The sequence below is a fragment of the Rhopilema esculentum genome, chromosome 10 (assembly GCF_057945365.1).
Source record: "Rhopilema esculentum isolate cy_ngs chromosome 10, ASM5794536v1, whole genome shotgun sequence".
NCBI classification, from domain to species: Eukaryota; Metazoa; Cnidaria; class Scyphozoa; order Rhizostomeae; family Rhizostomatidae; genus Rhopilema; species Rhopilema esculentum.
In genome coordinates this window covers 12,998,517-13,016,609 of record NC_142824.1, presented here as the reverse complement: position 1 = coordinate 13,016,609, position 18,093 = coordinate 12,998,517, and the positions used below count along the sequence as shown (strand labels likewise).

General features: G+C 36.5%; 2 protein-coding genes across 2 annotated transcripts; both read left to right on the top strand.

Moving 5' to 3' along the window:
• Positions 1-244: 244 nt before the first annotated feature.
• LOC135686887 (uncharacterized) lies at positions 245-889 on the top strand. The gene has a single exon (XM_065203267.2). It carries the CDS (start codon positions 245-247, stop codon positions 887-889), a length of 645 nt encoding a protein of 214 aa, XP_065059339.2.
• Positions 890-5,318: 4,429 nt separating this feature from the next.
• Positions 5,319-18,030, top strand: LOC135686017 (serine/threonine-protein phosphatase PP1-beta catalytic subunit). The gene is made up of 8 exons (XM_065202165.2): positions 5,319-5,479; positions 9,895-10,023; positions 10,485-10,715; positions 12,534-12,638; positions 13,468-13,539; positions 15,479-15,630; positions 16,463-16,597; positions 17,327-18,030. Exons 1-8 carry the CDS (start codon positions 5,428-5,430, stop codon positions 17,435-17,437), a joined length of 987 nt encoding a protein of 328 aa, XP_065058237.1. The 5' UTR covers positions 5,319-5,427; the 3' UTR covers positions 17,438-18,030.
• The last annotated feature ends 63 nt before the right edge of the window (positions 18,031-18,093 follow it).

Here is an 18,093-nt window from a genome sequence, read left to right as displayed (position 1 = left end):
ATGAGATTTCACGATCAAACGGCGTTGGCTTTCTTATAAAAAAACATGTCTTCCTTTAATAGAAGACTATAGAACAATTTCTGACAAACTTGCTCTCCTAAGCCTGAAAGGAAAATTCTCAAGACTAGTCTTCATACAGTGCTATTTTCCAACGTCATCTCACCCAGACGAAGAAATCCTAGAACTCTATGATAATATTCAATCTATTGTCAATGATATCCCGAAGAAAGACCACCTTTTCATCATGGGGGACTTCAACTGTAAACTAGGTGAACTGCACGATACCTTCCCATCAGCAATTGGCAAACATACCCCAAGTATTGTGAATAACAGAGGAGAACTCCTTGCCCAATTCTGTGTGAAAAATAATCTGCTAGTCACCAATACCATGTTTCAAAAGAAAAAGCTATTTACTTGGACCTCACCTGATGGCAAGACCAGGAATCAAATAGACTTCATCCTCTCGCGAAAACTATCAGTGAGACTAAATGTACTAGACAGTTGCGCATTAAATACCCCCGACATATCAGACCATCGCATGATACTCGCAAAAATCAGATTGAGCTTCTCCTGGCCACAAAGGAAAAAGCCTGTTCCAAAACTTGACATAGAACAACTCAAACACCCAAAAATAGCTGCACAATTCCAGATAACCTTGCAGAACCGTTTTGCTGGTCTTAAATCAGAAACCGACTCAGAAACCATATACAACACAATATGTAACGGTGTAAATGATGCCTCGAAGGAAACACTCCCAAGGAACACTGACCCCGTTCCAGAATGGATGTCACAGCAAACAAAACTAGCAATCTCCAACAAACACAAAATTAGAAAAGAGCATGGCTCATCATCTATGCAATATGAGATCGCTAAAGCTGAATCCAATTAACTCGTGAAAAAGGACCAATTAAATCATATTGAGTGTAGTATTGAAAAACTCAATAACCTTCCACCAAATAAGATGTACCATGCTGCATTGAAAAAGCTTAACTCAAACCTAAAAACATAAGTTGGGGTATCAAAGACAGTGACGGAGCCGTTCTTACAAACAAAGATCAGATCCTTGAACACTGGGCAAAGTTATTTGAAGAACTCTATTTTGACAACTAAAAGAAGCTCGTTAGCATAATTGCAACCAGAACCAAAGCAGACCTATATGCATCTTTCCCAACGACACAAGCTGCTTACCAACCTGGCAGAGGAACCATCGAGCAAATATTAGCCCTGGAACAAATAATTGAAAATCCATATAATTTAACAATCCCGTGCATATTACTTTCATTGATTTCACGAAACAGTGTCAACTTTTGACAGTGTCAAATTATCCTGCCTATGGAGCCTCCTAGATAAAACCTCAATCAATGAAAAATACATCAACCTTCTGAAACAACCTTATGAAAACTCAAAAGCATATATCAAAACAGACATCAGAACGTCACGTTGCGTTGATATTCTGAAAGAAGTCAAACAAGGTGATGTTTTATCTGCCATTCTCCATTCTATTCTGCATCGTCATTGCAGCACTTGTGCTTCAAGTTGAAAATGAATGCTCATATGGTTTCTCGATTGGTGGCCACACTCTTTCCAATCTGAACTATGCAGATGACATCGCTGTCATAAGTAACTCGCGTCACGAACTACAAACATTCCTTCATCTCCTAGCTAAATATGCAGCCGACGTCGGCCTGAAAATCAATGTCGCCAAAACCAAGTGCATGACAACCGATAAAATCAACACAAACCTTCATCTTACCATTTATAACAATCAAATCTCTCAAGTAACTGAATTTATCTACCTAGGCCATAGACTCTCCTCACAAAATGACGGACTGGCCGCCGTCCAGCATCGAATTGGCCTAGGATGGGCAGCCTTTAACAAGAATAAAGCAGCGCTAACATCGAAAAGGATATCATATCATCTGAAATCGAAGATCTTTAACACCTATGTGATGCCGGTTGTACTCTATGGTTTGGAATGTGTTAACTGGACCTCGGAATCCTAGCAAAAACTTGTCGTTTTCCAAAATCATATGATGAGATTCATGACAAACAAACGACTATCTGATCATACGCGAATTGACAGGGACGAAAATAAGTTGCTAATTTTGGAGGGGCGTGGAAGGATGAAAATTTCAACTTTAAGTGAGAAATGTTTCATTCGACCAGTACTGTACCTACCAAATTGATATTTGTGAATAGCCCGAACACCATAGTTCTATTTTCTTTATAATTACCAAAACTTTACTCAATAATTAGCCTAAAGCATAAAAGCCTAAATCTCTAAATTTTGATTAACATGAAACAAACATTTAAACTTACTGTAAGAAGTAAAGCAACATTTAAGCAAAACCAGTATTAGATATACTTAATGATTAGTAGTATTCTTTCAGATCAATTGATCAATTTTATCTAAAATACATTTTTTCACGATATAGAAGCACCGAGAATTTGAGCCTTTTATTTTTGTTCTTGATCGAAGAAAACCACTAACAATTTTCAGAGGGCCAAATGTCTTTTCATTCTTTACAATTGAAATGATGATTTGAGAACAAACTTGTGCATATGCCTGATTCGAAAGATGAAACACTCTTCTTTGATCAAATACTTCTACTGCAGCTTTTGCAATGTGTTCTTGCTTCACAGCAGTTTTGTGATAGGAATTTATGATAAGGACTCAAGGACATTAACAAATAACAGGGGGAGTTTAGCATAAACTCGTTTTTTAAAAGAAGCGTTGAGAATTTTTAGTTCTGAAAGATTCTTAATCTTTTATTGAATTAACTACTCGTAGTTTCTTAAAAAAACTCCCACTCTAATATTTTCTGATCAATGCAGGTATTATTATTCCAAACTGTAAAGTTTCAAGTTTCTTATCCGGAAATTCACCTTGCCTGTTCGTAATTTGATTCAACTCCCGTCAGAAAGAAAGCTAACGGGGCAATTGTGCAATTTGGATCCAGTGGAGACCGGATTCACAATAGAAAACGATTGGATGGGTGTGAGCTACAGCCTGTGAATTTTAATGTTTAGAATTTTAACATTTAAAATAAAAAAACTTCTTAAAATATAAAATTCACAAGTTTGGGCCTAAGAAAAAATTTCCAAGTCAACTGTTAAGTTTCCAACTGTAACTGGATTTTCCAAACTTTGGGGGGCGTTACGCCCCCCACGCCCCCTATTGTTTACGTGCCTGCGAATTGAAGACCTCCTTAGTAAAACAAAGCTCATTCCCATCACATCCACAATAAAAATCAAAAGTCCTGAAGCTCTACGGTCACACCAAACGCTGTACTCAAGGCGTAAGCAAAATCTGCTTCGAAGGAATGACAGAAGGCAAGAGAAGTAGAGGAAAACAACGTAAACGATGGCGAGACAACATTAGCCTTTGGACTGGACGAAACCTGATGTCGCTGAACAACGCAGTCAAAGACCGAGACAATTGTCACATGTTGTTGCGCAATCTGCCGTAGGCGGAGAAGGCGGACGATGATGTATGCATATTAATGGGCATGCAGAACCGTTTTAGCTCGTTTAACTGGGATTGCAGATCATCAGCAGAATTAGCTAATAAAACTAAGTCATCAGCATATAAAAGGGCGCAGATATTTCTATCACCTAATCTGACACCGGTAGACACATTATTAATCTTTGAGTCTAATATTTACAAGACCAGCAAGTTCAAAATTCCGAATGAAATTCAAGGATGAGTAGGTCATGGCCGGCCAACCATTTATTAGGCCTAATGGCGTCGACAAGCTGGCGCTGTGTGTGGAGTTATTCGAGAAATGCAATCTTTTATAACCAAAAAATGAACTCCTTTAAAATTTTCTTGAAATTTCATTCTGTATCCAAAGATATTTCGTTGCAAAGTTATTTCAGTCAATTCCATTGCAAAAAGCAGCTGTCTAGAGTCCTGGAGGTCATCCGACAAAGTATAAGATAAAACAAGTTTTATTTATCAAAATAAGTTGCTATTTTTATATTTCTTTTCCATTTATGATTATTTTTGCAATTAGGTCAAATTGAAATCGAAAATCTCAGCCAACAATCATTTCGTTAGGCTCCACTTCTGTTGTTCTTTGTGCATAGAGCTAGCAACATATCGCTTTGAGGTGGTCGTCCTGATACATTTGTCAAGTGTATTTCGTGAATCAATGCCCTATGCAGGATTCAGTGAGCTGGGAGCAGATTCACAACATCAAATTGACTATACCTGCCTTGCCTCGTGTTAATATCCTTTCCATGAAAGAAAACAACATAGCTATTCAGCTAGATAACAAAGGGGCTAGGTATTCAGCTAGATAACAAACTAAATTTTGAACATCATATTTCTGAACTTTGCAGAAAAGCTGCATCACAATTCAATGTTTTGACTCAGAACAGAACATTATTTGACTCAGAACTTCTCATTAGCTACATCTTTTCAAAATTTTTAGAAGATCCAAAATCGCGCCCTTAGGTTTTATACAATGATCAACTCATCTCTTACTGTGGCTAACTTTTGAAGCCAGAAAGGTGTTGTACAATGCATGTTTCCCGCATGAAAGTTCTTTGTATCTAAATTTTCAAGACATTAAAAATCTCAATCCGTCTTTCAATTAATTAGATCCTCTAATTAATCATGAAGATATTCAAATTATTTACAAAATTTTATACCAAACCAAGTAGCCTTTGGCTTTAATAGCCTACAATCATAGGGACCTCAAATTTGGAATGGGCTACCAAATGAAGTAAAATCAGCAGAAAATTCCATAACCTTCAAACATATGATAAAAAAGTGGAATGGCCCAAACTGCAAATGTTATTCATGCCAGTAGATCTTTTAAATTTTCAATTTATGTACATTTATGTATTTATTCATTTACTCGTGTAGTCATTTATCGATTTGGATTACTTTGCTTTGTACATATGATATTGTATAATGTAAGCTAGAAGTAAATGATCGATGTAAAACAAGTAAACAAACACAGGGGTCTGGTGACTGGATTCTATTACCCCCCGTCTATAATAGGCTGGGGGCATAATACAGAATTTTCAAACTCTTGTCTTGTTCAGTACACTTAATTGCTTATACCTACCAAATCTTATGTAAATATCTGTTTCTTGCTCCAAAAAAGGGGGTTAGGGGCAATTTTTAAAATGGGTCAAATCTAATTTTTTCAGTGTGACAAAGTATCTTTGTCTGCCAAATCTTTTATGCTTTTGTCACAATTTGCACGATCTGCTTTTATCTGCTCTGCACAAGAAGAATTGTGGATTCGCCTTCGTAGTGCCCAGAGCGCTTGGAACACAGGCCAGGGCATGTCTAGAGCCCAGTCCCCCGTCCCCTTCCTCGATATTGATTGGGATTTCGTCGCCGAAAGCTTGGATAAAGTAAAACAATCTTCTAAGTTATTTCTGCGATACCCAAGCTATACCTTATAGAAAATGGCTGAACAGGAGCTGAACGTTGATAATCTTATTGGGCGACTTCTTGAAGGTAAAAACCTAGATATTTTTCTTTGAAACTAGGACGCTACGTTCAATAGAAACCTGCCCATCTTGAAACCGCCAAACTTTGGCTTTAGGCCGCACTTCGGTAGCTTTCCGATTGTTATATCCGCCGTAAAACGATAATTGCTACGCCTCTTCAATCACCAGACAACTTCACAGATCAAGGTTAACGTTTTTATTCTTTTTAGATGCCAACCTTTTTCAATTCCGAGAAGCAACCGAAATTGTTGTGACCTAAATTTGCAAACGGTGTCAGTGCGCCATATTGAGTTTCCGTTCATAAATTTGCTTGTTAGAATATACATTTGTTTAAGAGAAGTCCTTGCAAAATCAAGAAGGAAGGCTGTAAAATTAAAGGAACTTGTCTCAGTCAAAGTTTCTTATAGACTGTATATTTTTGTTTGCATGCGTGCCTAGAGCCTAGGTTAAAGTATTTTCCGAAAAATCTTTTTATAGTTCATGAACCATGCTCAGTGATTAAGTCGCAAGCAAAAATATCATAATATCAGATTAATATCTACATACCATATTTTATATTTGTGACCAACGTTTACCTCAATGTTTGATTGCTTCTACTTTTCATTGCACCTGTTTGCAATTCTGGGTAGTTTTTATCTTCACATTTGCCAAAAATGGATCATAGAATTGGAATCTTCATGTTGAAATTAGTGTATGCCAAAAATTTCATGTTTTTGTTTCATGTCAATGTCTAACCTATGTCAGCTTAAAAATTACATGTTATACTTATTTGACTGTTAGCCTCTCTAGTTTATAAGTTATATACTTGAAACGTCTAGCAGCCAAAAATAAAATCAGAAAAAATATTAGCATATGTATACCAGGTTGGAATCCATGGAGATATTAGGATGAAATTGATAATTTCCTTGTTGCGTTGACCTTAACAAAGTTGACAGTTTTGCTGCCTGTGTTGTGGCCTGTTTCACTTTTAAGAACCAGTATTGGCGAAAAGACAATTAACAGTTTCTATGCAAAATCTTGGCAATTGCATTAAGATGTATAGAATATTTGGTGCAGCTTCAAAATTTACTTGCCAATATCTGGCATGATGTTCACATGTAGGTTTAGGTATAACCCATGAACCCACTGAGCCAAAATTGATTACATGCTTCTGGTAATGACTATGCTTTAAAAATTCAAGTCTCTTCTGACTTGTGTAGCTCATCATTTACATTTATGGTAACTCAAAAAATATAAGGAAACCTTTCAGAAACACCACTTGTTATAACCTGCATGTAGACTTTGCAAATTTGAATATATAAATTGTAAATTTTGCTCAACAGCTCAGATTTTCTCTCTCCCTTTATTGCCTATGAGATGTCTCTCCAGAACTTTTTAAGAAACAAATCATGATTATATATTTTTGTTTCATGATATGCCTTTGGGGGTGTCTTTCCATAACTATGGGGTAAGTCTTTCTGTTGATTCAAGTGAGGCATTTTGCCATTGTTTTGTTGGCATCCTTGCAAGCACTTTTGTCTACTACAAATTATTGAAATTCATTTTGAAACAATCATGCCAATGCTAAAAGATTGCAAAGACAATACTTTAGGGATACGGTGATGTACTGGATATAAGAAAATATGCGCTGCATAGACTTTATGATTTCTCTTATTTGTAAAGTCTCCTGGCAGGCTACATTTGTTAGAATTTTACATACAGGCTACATACTGGTACCTTTAAGAAGTACAGATTTAATGCAGTCACAAGGCATGCACACTAGAATTTTATGGTTGTTTGATACTGAAAGGGACTGTAAAGTGGAAATAAAATGGATCAATAACAATCCCGGAGAGCTGTATTTTGAATTTTTCAAAAATTAGCATGAAAGATATTACTCCAAAGCCAAGCAGAACAAAACTTCAGAACAATATTTCTAACAATCTTTTGGTGGTACAAAACTTGCAAATGGCTTTGAAAAAAGCAAACATTTAGTAAACTAAAGCTTTTTGTCTGACACTCTTCAGAGTTTAAAACGTCAGAACATAGATCGAAAACTCTACGCTAAGAAATATATTTACCCAGTTGTGGATCGAAATAGGCCAATCAGAAACACGAGCACATTACTGTATAGGTTGACCAATCAGTGCCGCTTGCCTATTGAGAATGTTACCAATGGAGTCCTAAGGTGAAAACAAACTCCTTTTGTCTACACAGTAGCGGTTTTTTCGTGCTTATGTAGATAGATTCTAAAACTGCTAAGTGGAACAACGATCGGGTTTTACCAATAATCCGAAACATATATATTTATTTATTTATATATATATATTTCTTAGCATAGAGTTTTCGATCTATGTTCTGACATTTTGAACTCTGAAGAGTGTCAGCTGAAAAGCTTTAGTTTACTAAATGTTTGCTTTTTTCAAAGCCATTTACAACAATATTTCTGTGACTTCTGTTCTGTAATTAGCAGTAAAAAACCCTGTTATAGTGCTTAGGGTACTATTTTCCAATTCCAAAATGAACAGTTCAAAATCCATCTTGCGTACTCTTGTTTATTAACTAATTGCTTATTTCAAAGTTACAATGCCTCGCAATGTTAGTTTCTGCTTGTCAAAATACCTGCATTCTGAACACTGTAAGGGATCAGTTTAGCAAAGATCAGCATACATGATGAGGTGCAAAAATATCTTGCAATGTGAACCTAGCCTAAGGCAGATCCCATCACAGTGATTGGAAAAAAGACTAAACATCCTGATTTGCAATTTTTGGGGCTGCTAAGGTACCTAATAGGAAAGTCCATTTCAGGCCTAGAAATTTGGCTGAAACGCCCTTATTGTTACCATGGTAGTTTCACAAACTCAAAATTCTGGTAACCATAGAGCCTTTCTGTGAAATGAATGATAATCAATTCATTTTTGGCCTTCACTCATTGTTTTGTAACTCAGAGATAAAATAAAAGTCATTATAGATCTTTCTTAAATAACAATGCTAAGGAAACTTGATTACAAAAGACCAAAAGGAAGTTTTGGAAATCTGGGTCTTTACATTTTTTTCTGAGTAATCTATATAGTGCCTTTGAGGTTTTTAAGGCAAAATTTGTTTCTGTGCCAGATAAATGAATCTAAACGTTTTCTGATGCAAAACATATATTAAATTAATCTAAGGACCATGGAAAGAAGTTGCAAAAAGAGGGCTGCATGTTTGTGTTATGGCAGTAGTGCAAGACAAGACTGGTGGTGCCTGTAATGATATGTCTTTGTTGTTTGTTAGGAAATTAAAAGCATAAAAAAGTTATATATCAGTAAATCCTGAGCTCGGTTTTTGTAGTTTAATCAAGTTTAAGATTGTGTGAGACATTACTCTTGCACTTTTTTCACTTTAAACCCTCAAAAGTATTTGGAAAAAACATCCTTTACATCCTATTTGGGAAAAGGCTGGAAAACACAGCTGCATGGACAGATGTGACTGCAAACTGTTTTTCACACCATAGAATGTTGGTCCCTTAATATTATATGAGATAGGGATCAATCAGCTCAACAATGCTAATGCAGGTGTACCAGTGTTGGAAATTGCGGAGTGTGGAGGGCAACTGCCCCCAGGTTTTGCTAAATTGTCAGTTTTGTCAGTAAATTATGTCATTTATCTGCAAATTTGCTTGCTTTGTGGGCATTGCCCCCCCCCCACTTGAAAAATGAATTTCCACCACTGAGATGTACTAATGCTCAAAAGTGAGCAGTTGTCAAGTTATCAATATCAACATCATTTTAAGATTGCAAAACTGTATCATTCAGAAGCAACAAGTTAAATTCCATGGAAAAAATTAAAAACAGAAGGATTTTTACAGCTTCTATTAATTTGAAGTGGTTGTTACTTGTGTCAGCAAACTGGCAGATTTGAGTAACTCAATACCGTTTGGTATCTTTTAACAAACATTTAACAAAGTGAGGGTCTGTTTTATTTCAAGTTTCTATTGCTGGCCTTGTGTTTTTTATCATCAAATGTCCAAAGACTTAACTGGCTCTTTTACCTTATTTAAAACAGGCTGCAGTTTCTTCGCATTTTGCATGAATTTTTTGATGAGTTGGTGATTTTGCATACAGTGGCATAACACAGTTTAGCACACCTTAGTTTGGAGACTAAAGGCCCTTGATCAAAAGTTGCCCCCAAGATATCCATGTTTTTAGACTTGCCAGCAGTTAACTTTGTTTACAAAAGTTCTAAACGCGCTCTTACTGAACCATGTAACTCAGATTCCCTAGTTAGCAAGGAAGTATCATTACAGTCCTTGCCATTGAGTTTGATGGGCCGTACACCCTTAGATGGGACCTTTTTGCAGTCGATGAATAGGGGCCCATCTGTTTTTTTTGCAGGGGATAATGGTGCCTCCATTACACCATTTTCTTTTTCTCCTCTAAATTATGTTTTAATTTCCTTTGCCAGCTCGCGGAAGACCTGGCAAAACGGTACAGATGACCGAAGCTGAAGTTAGATGTCTCTGTCTCAAATCAAGAGAGTTGTTCCTGAGTCAGCCAATTCTCTTAGAGCTAGAAGCCCCACTAAAGATTTGTGGTAATGACCAACTTCTGATGTTTCGATGTGCCAAAATATACTAGATTCTGTATGCTAATTTGTTGGACATTATTGTTTGGAAGATTGGGTCTTTGTTTTGTTTCTTTTATAGAACTGTTACTGTTCTCAGAATTTGATTGCCAAGGAAAGTCAATATTCTGTCCTTTACTGAAAAGAAAAATTTATGCAAATTTATGAACTTTCTACCTTTCATTTAAACCACTCATTATGATATAATTTGAGATTCGCATGGGCTTAATTTTTACAACTTTTTTGGTACAAATCGCATGAATGAAGTTGTATCATCTTAATCTCCTCATTGATACAGTCTTCTAAATTATCTTTAAGCTAGTTGATACCTGTGTGTGTTCTTTTTACAATTCTTGTTTGTACTAGTGTGTTCTTATTCTTATTTGTAATAGTGTGCAAACTACCTACTTTTTTTCAATTCCATTCTGCAGGTGATATCCATGGTCAGTTTTCTGACTTGTTGAGATTGTTTGAATATGGAGGTTTTCCCCCAGAAGCAAACTACCTATTTCTTGGAGATTATGTGGACAGAGGAAAGCAGTCATTAGAAACCATATGCCTTTTACTTGCATACAAAATCAAATATCCTGAGAATTTCTTCCTTTTGCGTGGCAATCATGAATGTGCTAGCATCAACAGAATCTATGGTTTCTATGATGAATGTATGTGCTTACATTTTTTGATAATTTTCTTGTCTTTTTAGTTGATATTAGAGATAATTGTCAATTATTTATATCTAGGTTTTTTATCTCCTATTAAACTGAGACATGGATGCAGTAGGTGTTAAAATTTTGGGGGTATGTGGGTAAGGATGAAATTATTCGGAAGATCATGCTTATTAAGTGAAAGTTTGAAATTGTCTGTGACAAATATTGTCCTTTTTAGTGAATCTGTCCAGGCTGAGACTCAATCATAGAGCCAAACATTCTTTAGGATTGGCTTTAAAAAAAGCAAACATCGTTGTGAAATTTTTGCTTTTTTCAAAGCCATTTTCAAGTTCTGTACCCCAAAAATTGTTTGAGATATTTTTACAAGTTGTTTGACAAAGAAAGAAATCATGTTAATTTTCAGCAAACACATTTACCATTATTCTAGTTTGTTTCCTGTCCTTCATGTTATCCTTCTCCCCCAAGTTTCTGTGTATACCATCACAGTATTCAAGTTTTTCTATTCCTTTTTCTCGCCAACCATTGTGCCCCCAACAGAATAAAGTATATTTCTGTCAACTTTTTCTATAAAAGCTCAGGGGAAATAAACATTTTTGGTGTCATGAAGTAACAATTCAGGATTGTGTTCCCAATGTTGCACTGCCAAATATACTGCCAAATATACAGGACATGATTAAATATACTGAAAGCAGGCTTTGTAATGGGCAAACAACAGGAGAGCAGAGAAATGAGCCACCAAACTGATCAAGAGGCTCATTCAAGCACCTTGTGACTTAGTGGCGGTTGCTTATTTCTTTGTTTTTGAAACCAATTACGCCCTCCTTTCCCCATTATTAAACTTTCTGAGTTTCACAGTTTATTTTGCATTAATACTAGCGAAACCACAATTTCCCCAAGGCACATGTTCTATGAAAATAAGGCTCGTCTATGAAAGTTCGAGAGAATGATGCGGCTGTAATGGTTGAACCAAAAAGTTGTTTCTTAGTACGTGACAACGTAGTGCGTGTTTCTTAGAAACGATTTTAATTCTTCATTGTTTTCTTTGAAAACTTAGGAGAGATGGAAATTTCTTTACTTATCATAGTAATTTGACAGCTAACTTTACAATTTGTTTGTAAATACCCAATATTAATCGCAAATAGTTTTTCTGAAACGCTGAAGGTGCTCATATAATCAAGCACTTAGAACTTGCAAGGGGAGTGTGGAGGCAATGGCGCTCGATCAAGCACCTCTCCTTGTAAGGCCTGACTGAAAAGGGGCGAGCAAATGACACAACCAAATTAAGACAAAGATCCATGACCAACAATACCGTAACTTTCCATGACCAACAATACTGATCCATGACCAACAAACACAAGGTTTTTCTTCAATTTTTTACACCCTCAAATAAAGTAAAATTTGAGAATTTTCCACAGCGCACAAAAAATTTTCATTGTACTATAGTGTGCTTAACACAGTTGTTGAAAAACATTCAACTAAGCTACCTGGTCAGGTTTTCAAATCCAAAACCATTCACATGCTGCCCAGTTTCCTGCTGTGTAGCTTGCTTGTATTTTCTCCCAGGATATTCCTATCCTTGAGTCACTCCCTGTGACAAAGATTTTCTCATTACTTTAATCAAAATTCATCAAATTCATCAAAAAGCAAAATTGCTGAATCCATTTTAGATATTGTGGCAATAGACCTGATGTGATTAAGATCAGCTATCCTATAAAATTCAGTGAAAAAAGGGCTGCAGCCCTACTCAAATTTTACTTTCACTTCTTTTTTAGTTGCTTTTAATTACATATCTTGCTTTTACTTTTTCTCCAGGCAAGAGACGGTTCAGTGTAAAATCTTGGAAAACATTTACAGATTGTTTCAACTGTTTACCAATAGCTGCTATAGTTGATGAGAAGATTCTTTGCATGCATGGAGGTATCAGCACTTTTTCTAAAACCTTTGCTTTTCCAAAACCCAAATGATTTTTCATCATAGTTTTGATTGTTGGTTCTTAAGATTTACCATGTATTTCTATTTGACCAGATTTGAAGATTGCAATGGTTACAACAGATTTGATGTGTTTTTAGGAGAAAAGTGTTGTTTAAATATTAGGCTGTATACGTATTTGATTATATACTCTATTCTAAATTTCAACTGTTAATTAGCTATTGAAAATCACTGCCAGAAGCAGGGTGGCTGAGGCACCTGGGGCCAAGGTGCAGGCTCAGTGCTTGTGCCCTTCACAACTTATGAAAAAGAAAATAAACCAAAATTGCATTCAATACCCGTCTGAAATACACAAGATGTTCTTTATTCACTTTTTTATTTGTATTCGAAAAGCATCATTAAACTTTCACAGGAAGTCATATTGAAAGTCATATTTTAGTAGAGACAGTTTTATTACTAGTGGGCCCCTTTTCTTTTACATGCCGAGGGGCAATTGCCCCCTGCCCCCCATTTTAATGGGCCTGGGCAGGAGCTATATTTAGGAATGACAATTTTTGTTGATTCTTCAGATTTCTTGATTTCGCAATAACGTTTATTGCTTCCTGTGCTAGTTAATGCAAAAACAAGATATGTATATACCTTTTTTGAAATTTGTTTTTTTGAAACTATATAATTGTTTTCTACTAACAAATTTTTAAAGATTTCTACTATATATATATATTCTCTAGTTTCTATTAAATTTATTCACACATAACTATAGCCAGTTTGCACAATGTTTGCTGTATAATTAAAATTTTCTGTGAAATTTTCACTCTAGGTCTATCTCCTGATTTACAGTCAATGGAACAGATAAGGAGAATTATGAGACCAACTGATGTTCCTGATACAGGTGAGCATGCTTCTACCTTGAATATTTAAATTTTCATGAGGATCTCTACAGTGATTTTTAATGTGTCTACTTATATGAACTCGTATAAAGTCTGCAAACGTCATCATGATCATTTGCAGCAAAGCAATCTTCCCTTGAGTTTATCAGTGTTTTTCAAAGATAGAGTTTGTGGAGTTCTTAGCTCAGTTCTTGTCAGCCCTAAATGTTAGCACTGTTTATGGAAAAAGGTTGGTTGGATAGTAGCTCTTTTTAAGGAAATCACAGTGCCACTTTTCACAGCAACTTCTCTAGAAAATCAGTAAAAAAGTTTTCTGTTCTACACAACCATCAGGGAGAAATCAACCAGTAAGATCTGACTGAGAATCTGCAGTTGTTGCATCATAACAAAGAGAGTGGTGAAGTGGTACCATTAACGATTAGCAAAAACTATTCAAGATTGTCTACATTGAGAAACTCAGATTCCAATTTGTTACGCTTACCCCAAATTTTTGTTAAGCCATTGAACAACATTAAAATAAAAGTTGCAACGGTCAGGTTAGATGATATCAGTAATATCAGGTGAATTACTCTTCGTCTCAAAGAGTCTCGTGGGGTGCCGGTGCTAAATGCACGAGCATAATTGCAGGAGCCCAGAAGGCTGCAAGATGCCCATGCAAGCAGAGGCATCTGTTCGTAGGTACAATCACTGCCAAAATTACTTGGAACACCCAACACTTTGCTCTGTGCGTTTCTATTTTTCATTTGTTTTCCCGAATACTACTTCTTTCGTCCCCCTTTCCCCAGAAACGATATTGAAAGTATAAAAAAATATCAAACAAACCACAAGAAAAAGCGTACTCCATAACCCCTTTCAATTTTCTATAATAAATCAACATTGTTCCTAGGGGGAGAGGGGGGTGGCTTAATTTTGCTTTGAAAACCTACGTTAGTGTTTCAAGACTTTTGGCAGTGATTGTAGCATTGTTGTGTGATAAAGTATGAGTTTCTGTATACTCTTACAGCTATCATGATAGAAAACAAGGCCATCTTACTTGTGGAAAGGAAGAAGCTACAGAGAAATTAGATTGAAGCGGTAAATGAAGATGAGCAATAAATAAGAAAATGCAAATGTTTATAATGCGTCTTATTTTGACCACCAGATTGCGAAAGAAGGTGTTTTGGATTGTCTGCATTCAAAGAGGACCTGCTCACATTTCATATGAAAACCTGTCAACAGCGTTTTTGTTTTGTCCTTTCCTTCACATTTGTTCAATATGAAGATGTAAACATTTGAAAAAGAAACAAAAAAAACCAGATTGGATTCTTCAGTAACTCTCGACTATTGTTCCTTTCCAGAAAAGGCTACCAGTGCTGCATTTTGATTACCTTCCCTTTACTTGCAATGCTTTAAGAAGTTTTCTCTTGTTCTTTGCTTGTCTTTCAACGATACCCTTGGCGATACCGAGCATGGAAATGCGTCAAAACGGTGTGTAGAAATGGAAAAGGGGCACAGTAGAATCTATAACTCAGAGTTCTAGTGGGTCGCGTATACCAAAGAAAATAAACTAGTTGGAGGTATGCGAGTGCAGCGGCTATCACTTTGGTCGCGCACCTTAAAGGCATTGAGTCATGGTAAATAGGCCTTCTCTATAGGGGGTTATTTGGATTCGGCGTGATCGCTGCTGTTTCATGTGATATTGGCATCCGTTGTTGACAACTTGCTATTGATGGAAACTGTTTTGTTAATCAGTACGAGTTGAGTTCATGTGACCAGTTCAAGGTCAACCAATAGCATCGCAGTCATGGAAATCATGACTCAGCGGATTTTGGCACTTAGGGTATACCCAATCCATTTTATCATGATTCAATGCCTTTAACTTCTGCTGTTGAAAGCCCTAGGTTTTGCGCCAAAAAAAAGTTTGTTACGTGTAGTTTAATTTGGTTGCAACTTGGATTTTAGGTCTGTTGTGCGACCTGCTTTGGTCAGATCCCGACAAAGATATTCAAGGTTGGGGAGAAAACGACCGTGGTGTCTCCTTCACTTTTGGAACAGATATTGTTGGAAAGTTTTTGAACAAACACGACCTAGACCTTATTTGCAGGGCTCACCAGGTTTGTTCCAGGTTTTTATGGTTTTTGTGTTTTAAAGAAAGATTCTAGGAAGCAGGCGGGAGATGATAGTGGTCACAAATTATGTTTTGTTTAAAAGAAAACTGGCTTCCTCTAAGATGTTAAGTTGGTCAGAAAGATGTCTCTTTGTCTGCACATTTGTTGTTTTCATTTTTTTCTTAATTTATTTAAAGATAACTGCGTGAAAAGCATATAAAGAATGTCTTTTATCTTAAAAAAGTTAGGATTTCTGTATGCAAGAGATCTTCTCAAATCTTCGATCTTCGCACGTTTTGGAATCAATCTACATACAAACGAAAAAGCTGCCATTGTTTGTTTTCTCTTTCGGGCTCCAGTGACAATTTTTCTTTAGGCACGCGGCACTGACTGGACAACTATGCTAGTCGTGTGTTTACGTTTTTCTGATTGGCCTAATCCGATCCACAACTGGGTATATATTTTCCATCATGCTCTTTCGGACCCTCATTCTGACGTTTCATGATTTGAGGAGTGTCAGGCGAAAATGCTTTTAGTATGTTGTAAACTGTTTGCTTTTACAAAGCCATTTTCAAATTTTGTACCGCCAGAAAATTGAGATTATTTGAAGCAGACAAATAAAATGTGAGAAGGCAAGTTGCACAGAAGACTACACGTTATTGTCAAAGCTCTTATAAATGGGAATATTTGGAACCTGAGTTACAAACCCAGTAAACAGATAGCCAGCCTTTCAGTTTTTTAGTGTATTATAATCTGGACGCACCATTTTTTCATGGTAATAGTTTGAAGAATAAAAACACGCAAGAACAGTTTGAGTGGATTTTTTCTCTGTTTCAAGGTGGTTGAAGATGGTTACGAGTTTTTCGCCAAAAGACAATTGGTCACCTTATTCTCAGCTCCAAATTACTGCGGGGAGTTTGATAATGCTGGTGGAATGATGAGTGTCGACGAAACGCTGATGTGCTCTTTTCAGGTAACCATCTTCATTTTATACAGTATCCTAAGAATATGTATATAAGGCATTCTGTCTTTGTTTGTGCAGTGTATTATGCAGTCTTGTGGCAAAGCCGGGAGGCAACATCTGGGTTTGAAACCCACGAGAACAAAAAGCGTAGAGTTAATGCACATTTAATGCTTTCTATTAATCTTTTGTGATTAGAGGCTGGATACAATGGTCAAAGGAAAATTCAATGTCACTGCCCAATAATTTCTTTCATCAAAATAATGCGCTTTTTATTTTAAAATTGCCTATAAGAATCATGAGGCTCAGAATGCCGACCTTCTTTAGCATTTGCAGGCTGAACTCGGCCAATGAAAATCTTTCGGAAAACAAAGCTATGGTATCATCCCGAGAACAGTTTACGTACTGTTGGGAAAACGAAGAAGAGAAAATCTCAAATGTATGAGCCAACCCTCCGTCCTGTAGCTACGCAGGCGTAATAGCGACTCCGTTCCATGCGCGTGCTTAGACTCTAGGACGGAGGGTTGCCTCAATCAATGAAGACTCTCTAGTTTGTCTCCCCAACAATTACTTTCAAACATAGCTAGGAGACGTTGAATGATGAACCAAATTTCTAGGTAGCTATAGCCAGCCTACTTCGTTGACTTGAAAACCATTGACTTTTGAGTGGTGAACCCTTGACGTCTAGTACAGTCACGTCGTCAGTATGTTTTTGTAAAATATTTTGTTTCTGTTCTTCAGATATTGAAACCAGCAGAGAAGAAAGCAAAGTACCAGTATGGCGGACTTAACTCAGGACGACCGATAACACCACCCCGAAATCAGCAGCCAAATAAAAAGGGACGCAAATAATGCACTTTTGTTGCTTGATGTATCACTTTAGAAGTGTTCTTTATAATGCTTTTGATGACGCACCCGTGCACTGGAGAATTTCGAAACCCTTGTCATTGAAATAATGTGTTGTAAATTGTAACCTATTTTGCTGTGATTCGTAGTCCGTGGCAAATTCCGGTAATGTTTTTGACAAGGATTTGTGAACAGGTTGCGTCACAAAACAATACTATTGTATACTTTTTAAACGTCAAAATTTTTAGAAGTTGCCTCAGTACCTCTAGATTTCATTTTGTTTTATACGCTTAGAGGCCTAGTAATTTGGAACCTTTAGAAATACATGTTTTGAAGCCATCTCGTTCGTGTTTTAAAGCATTTGTCCCAGTGATGTGGAGCAGGTATTATCCTTTTAAGTTTCATAATAGTATTATATTCAGCTCGGTAATAAAGATTTTGATATTGGCGGTATCCGACCCAGACCTCCACAGTCCTTCGCAGTCCTCCGCAGGCTTCGTTCTGTAAAGTTGGTAATGATTTTCATCTTTTTCTTGTATGTCTTATATTATCGTTCAATCAGTCACGTGTAAAGATTTACTGAAATAGTTGTAATGATACATTGCCTTCGCCTTTCTTGTATCGACACTTTGACGCTAAGCCAAAATTGAAAATGTGTGATG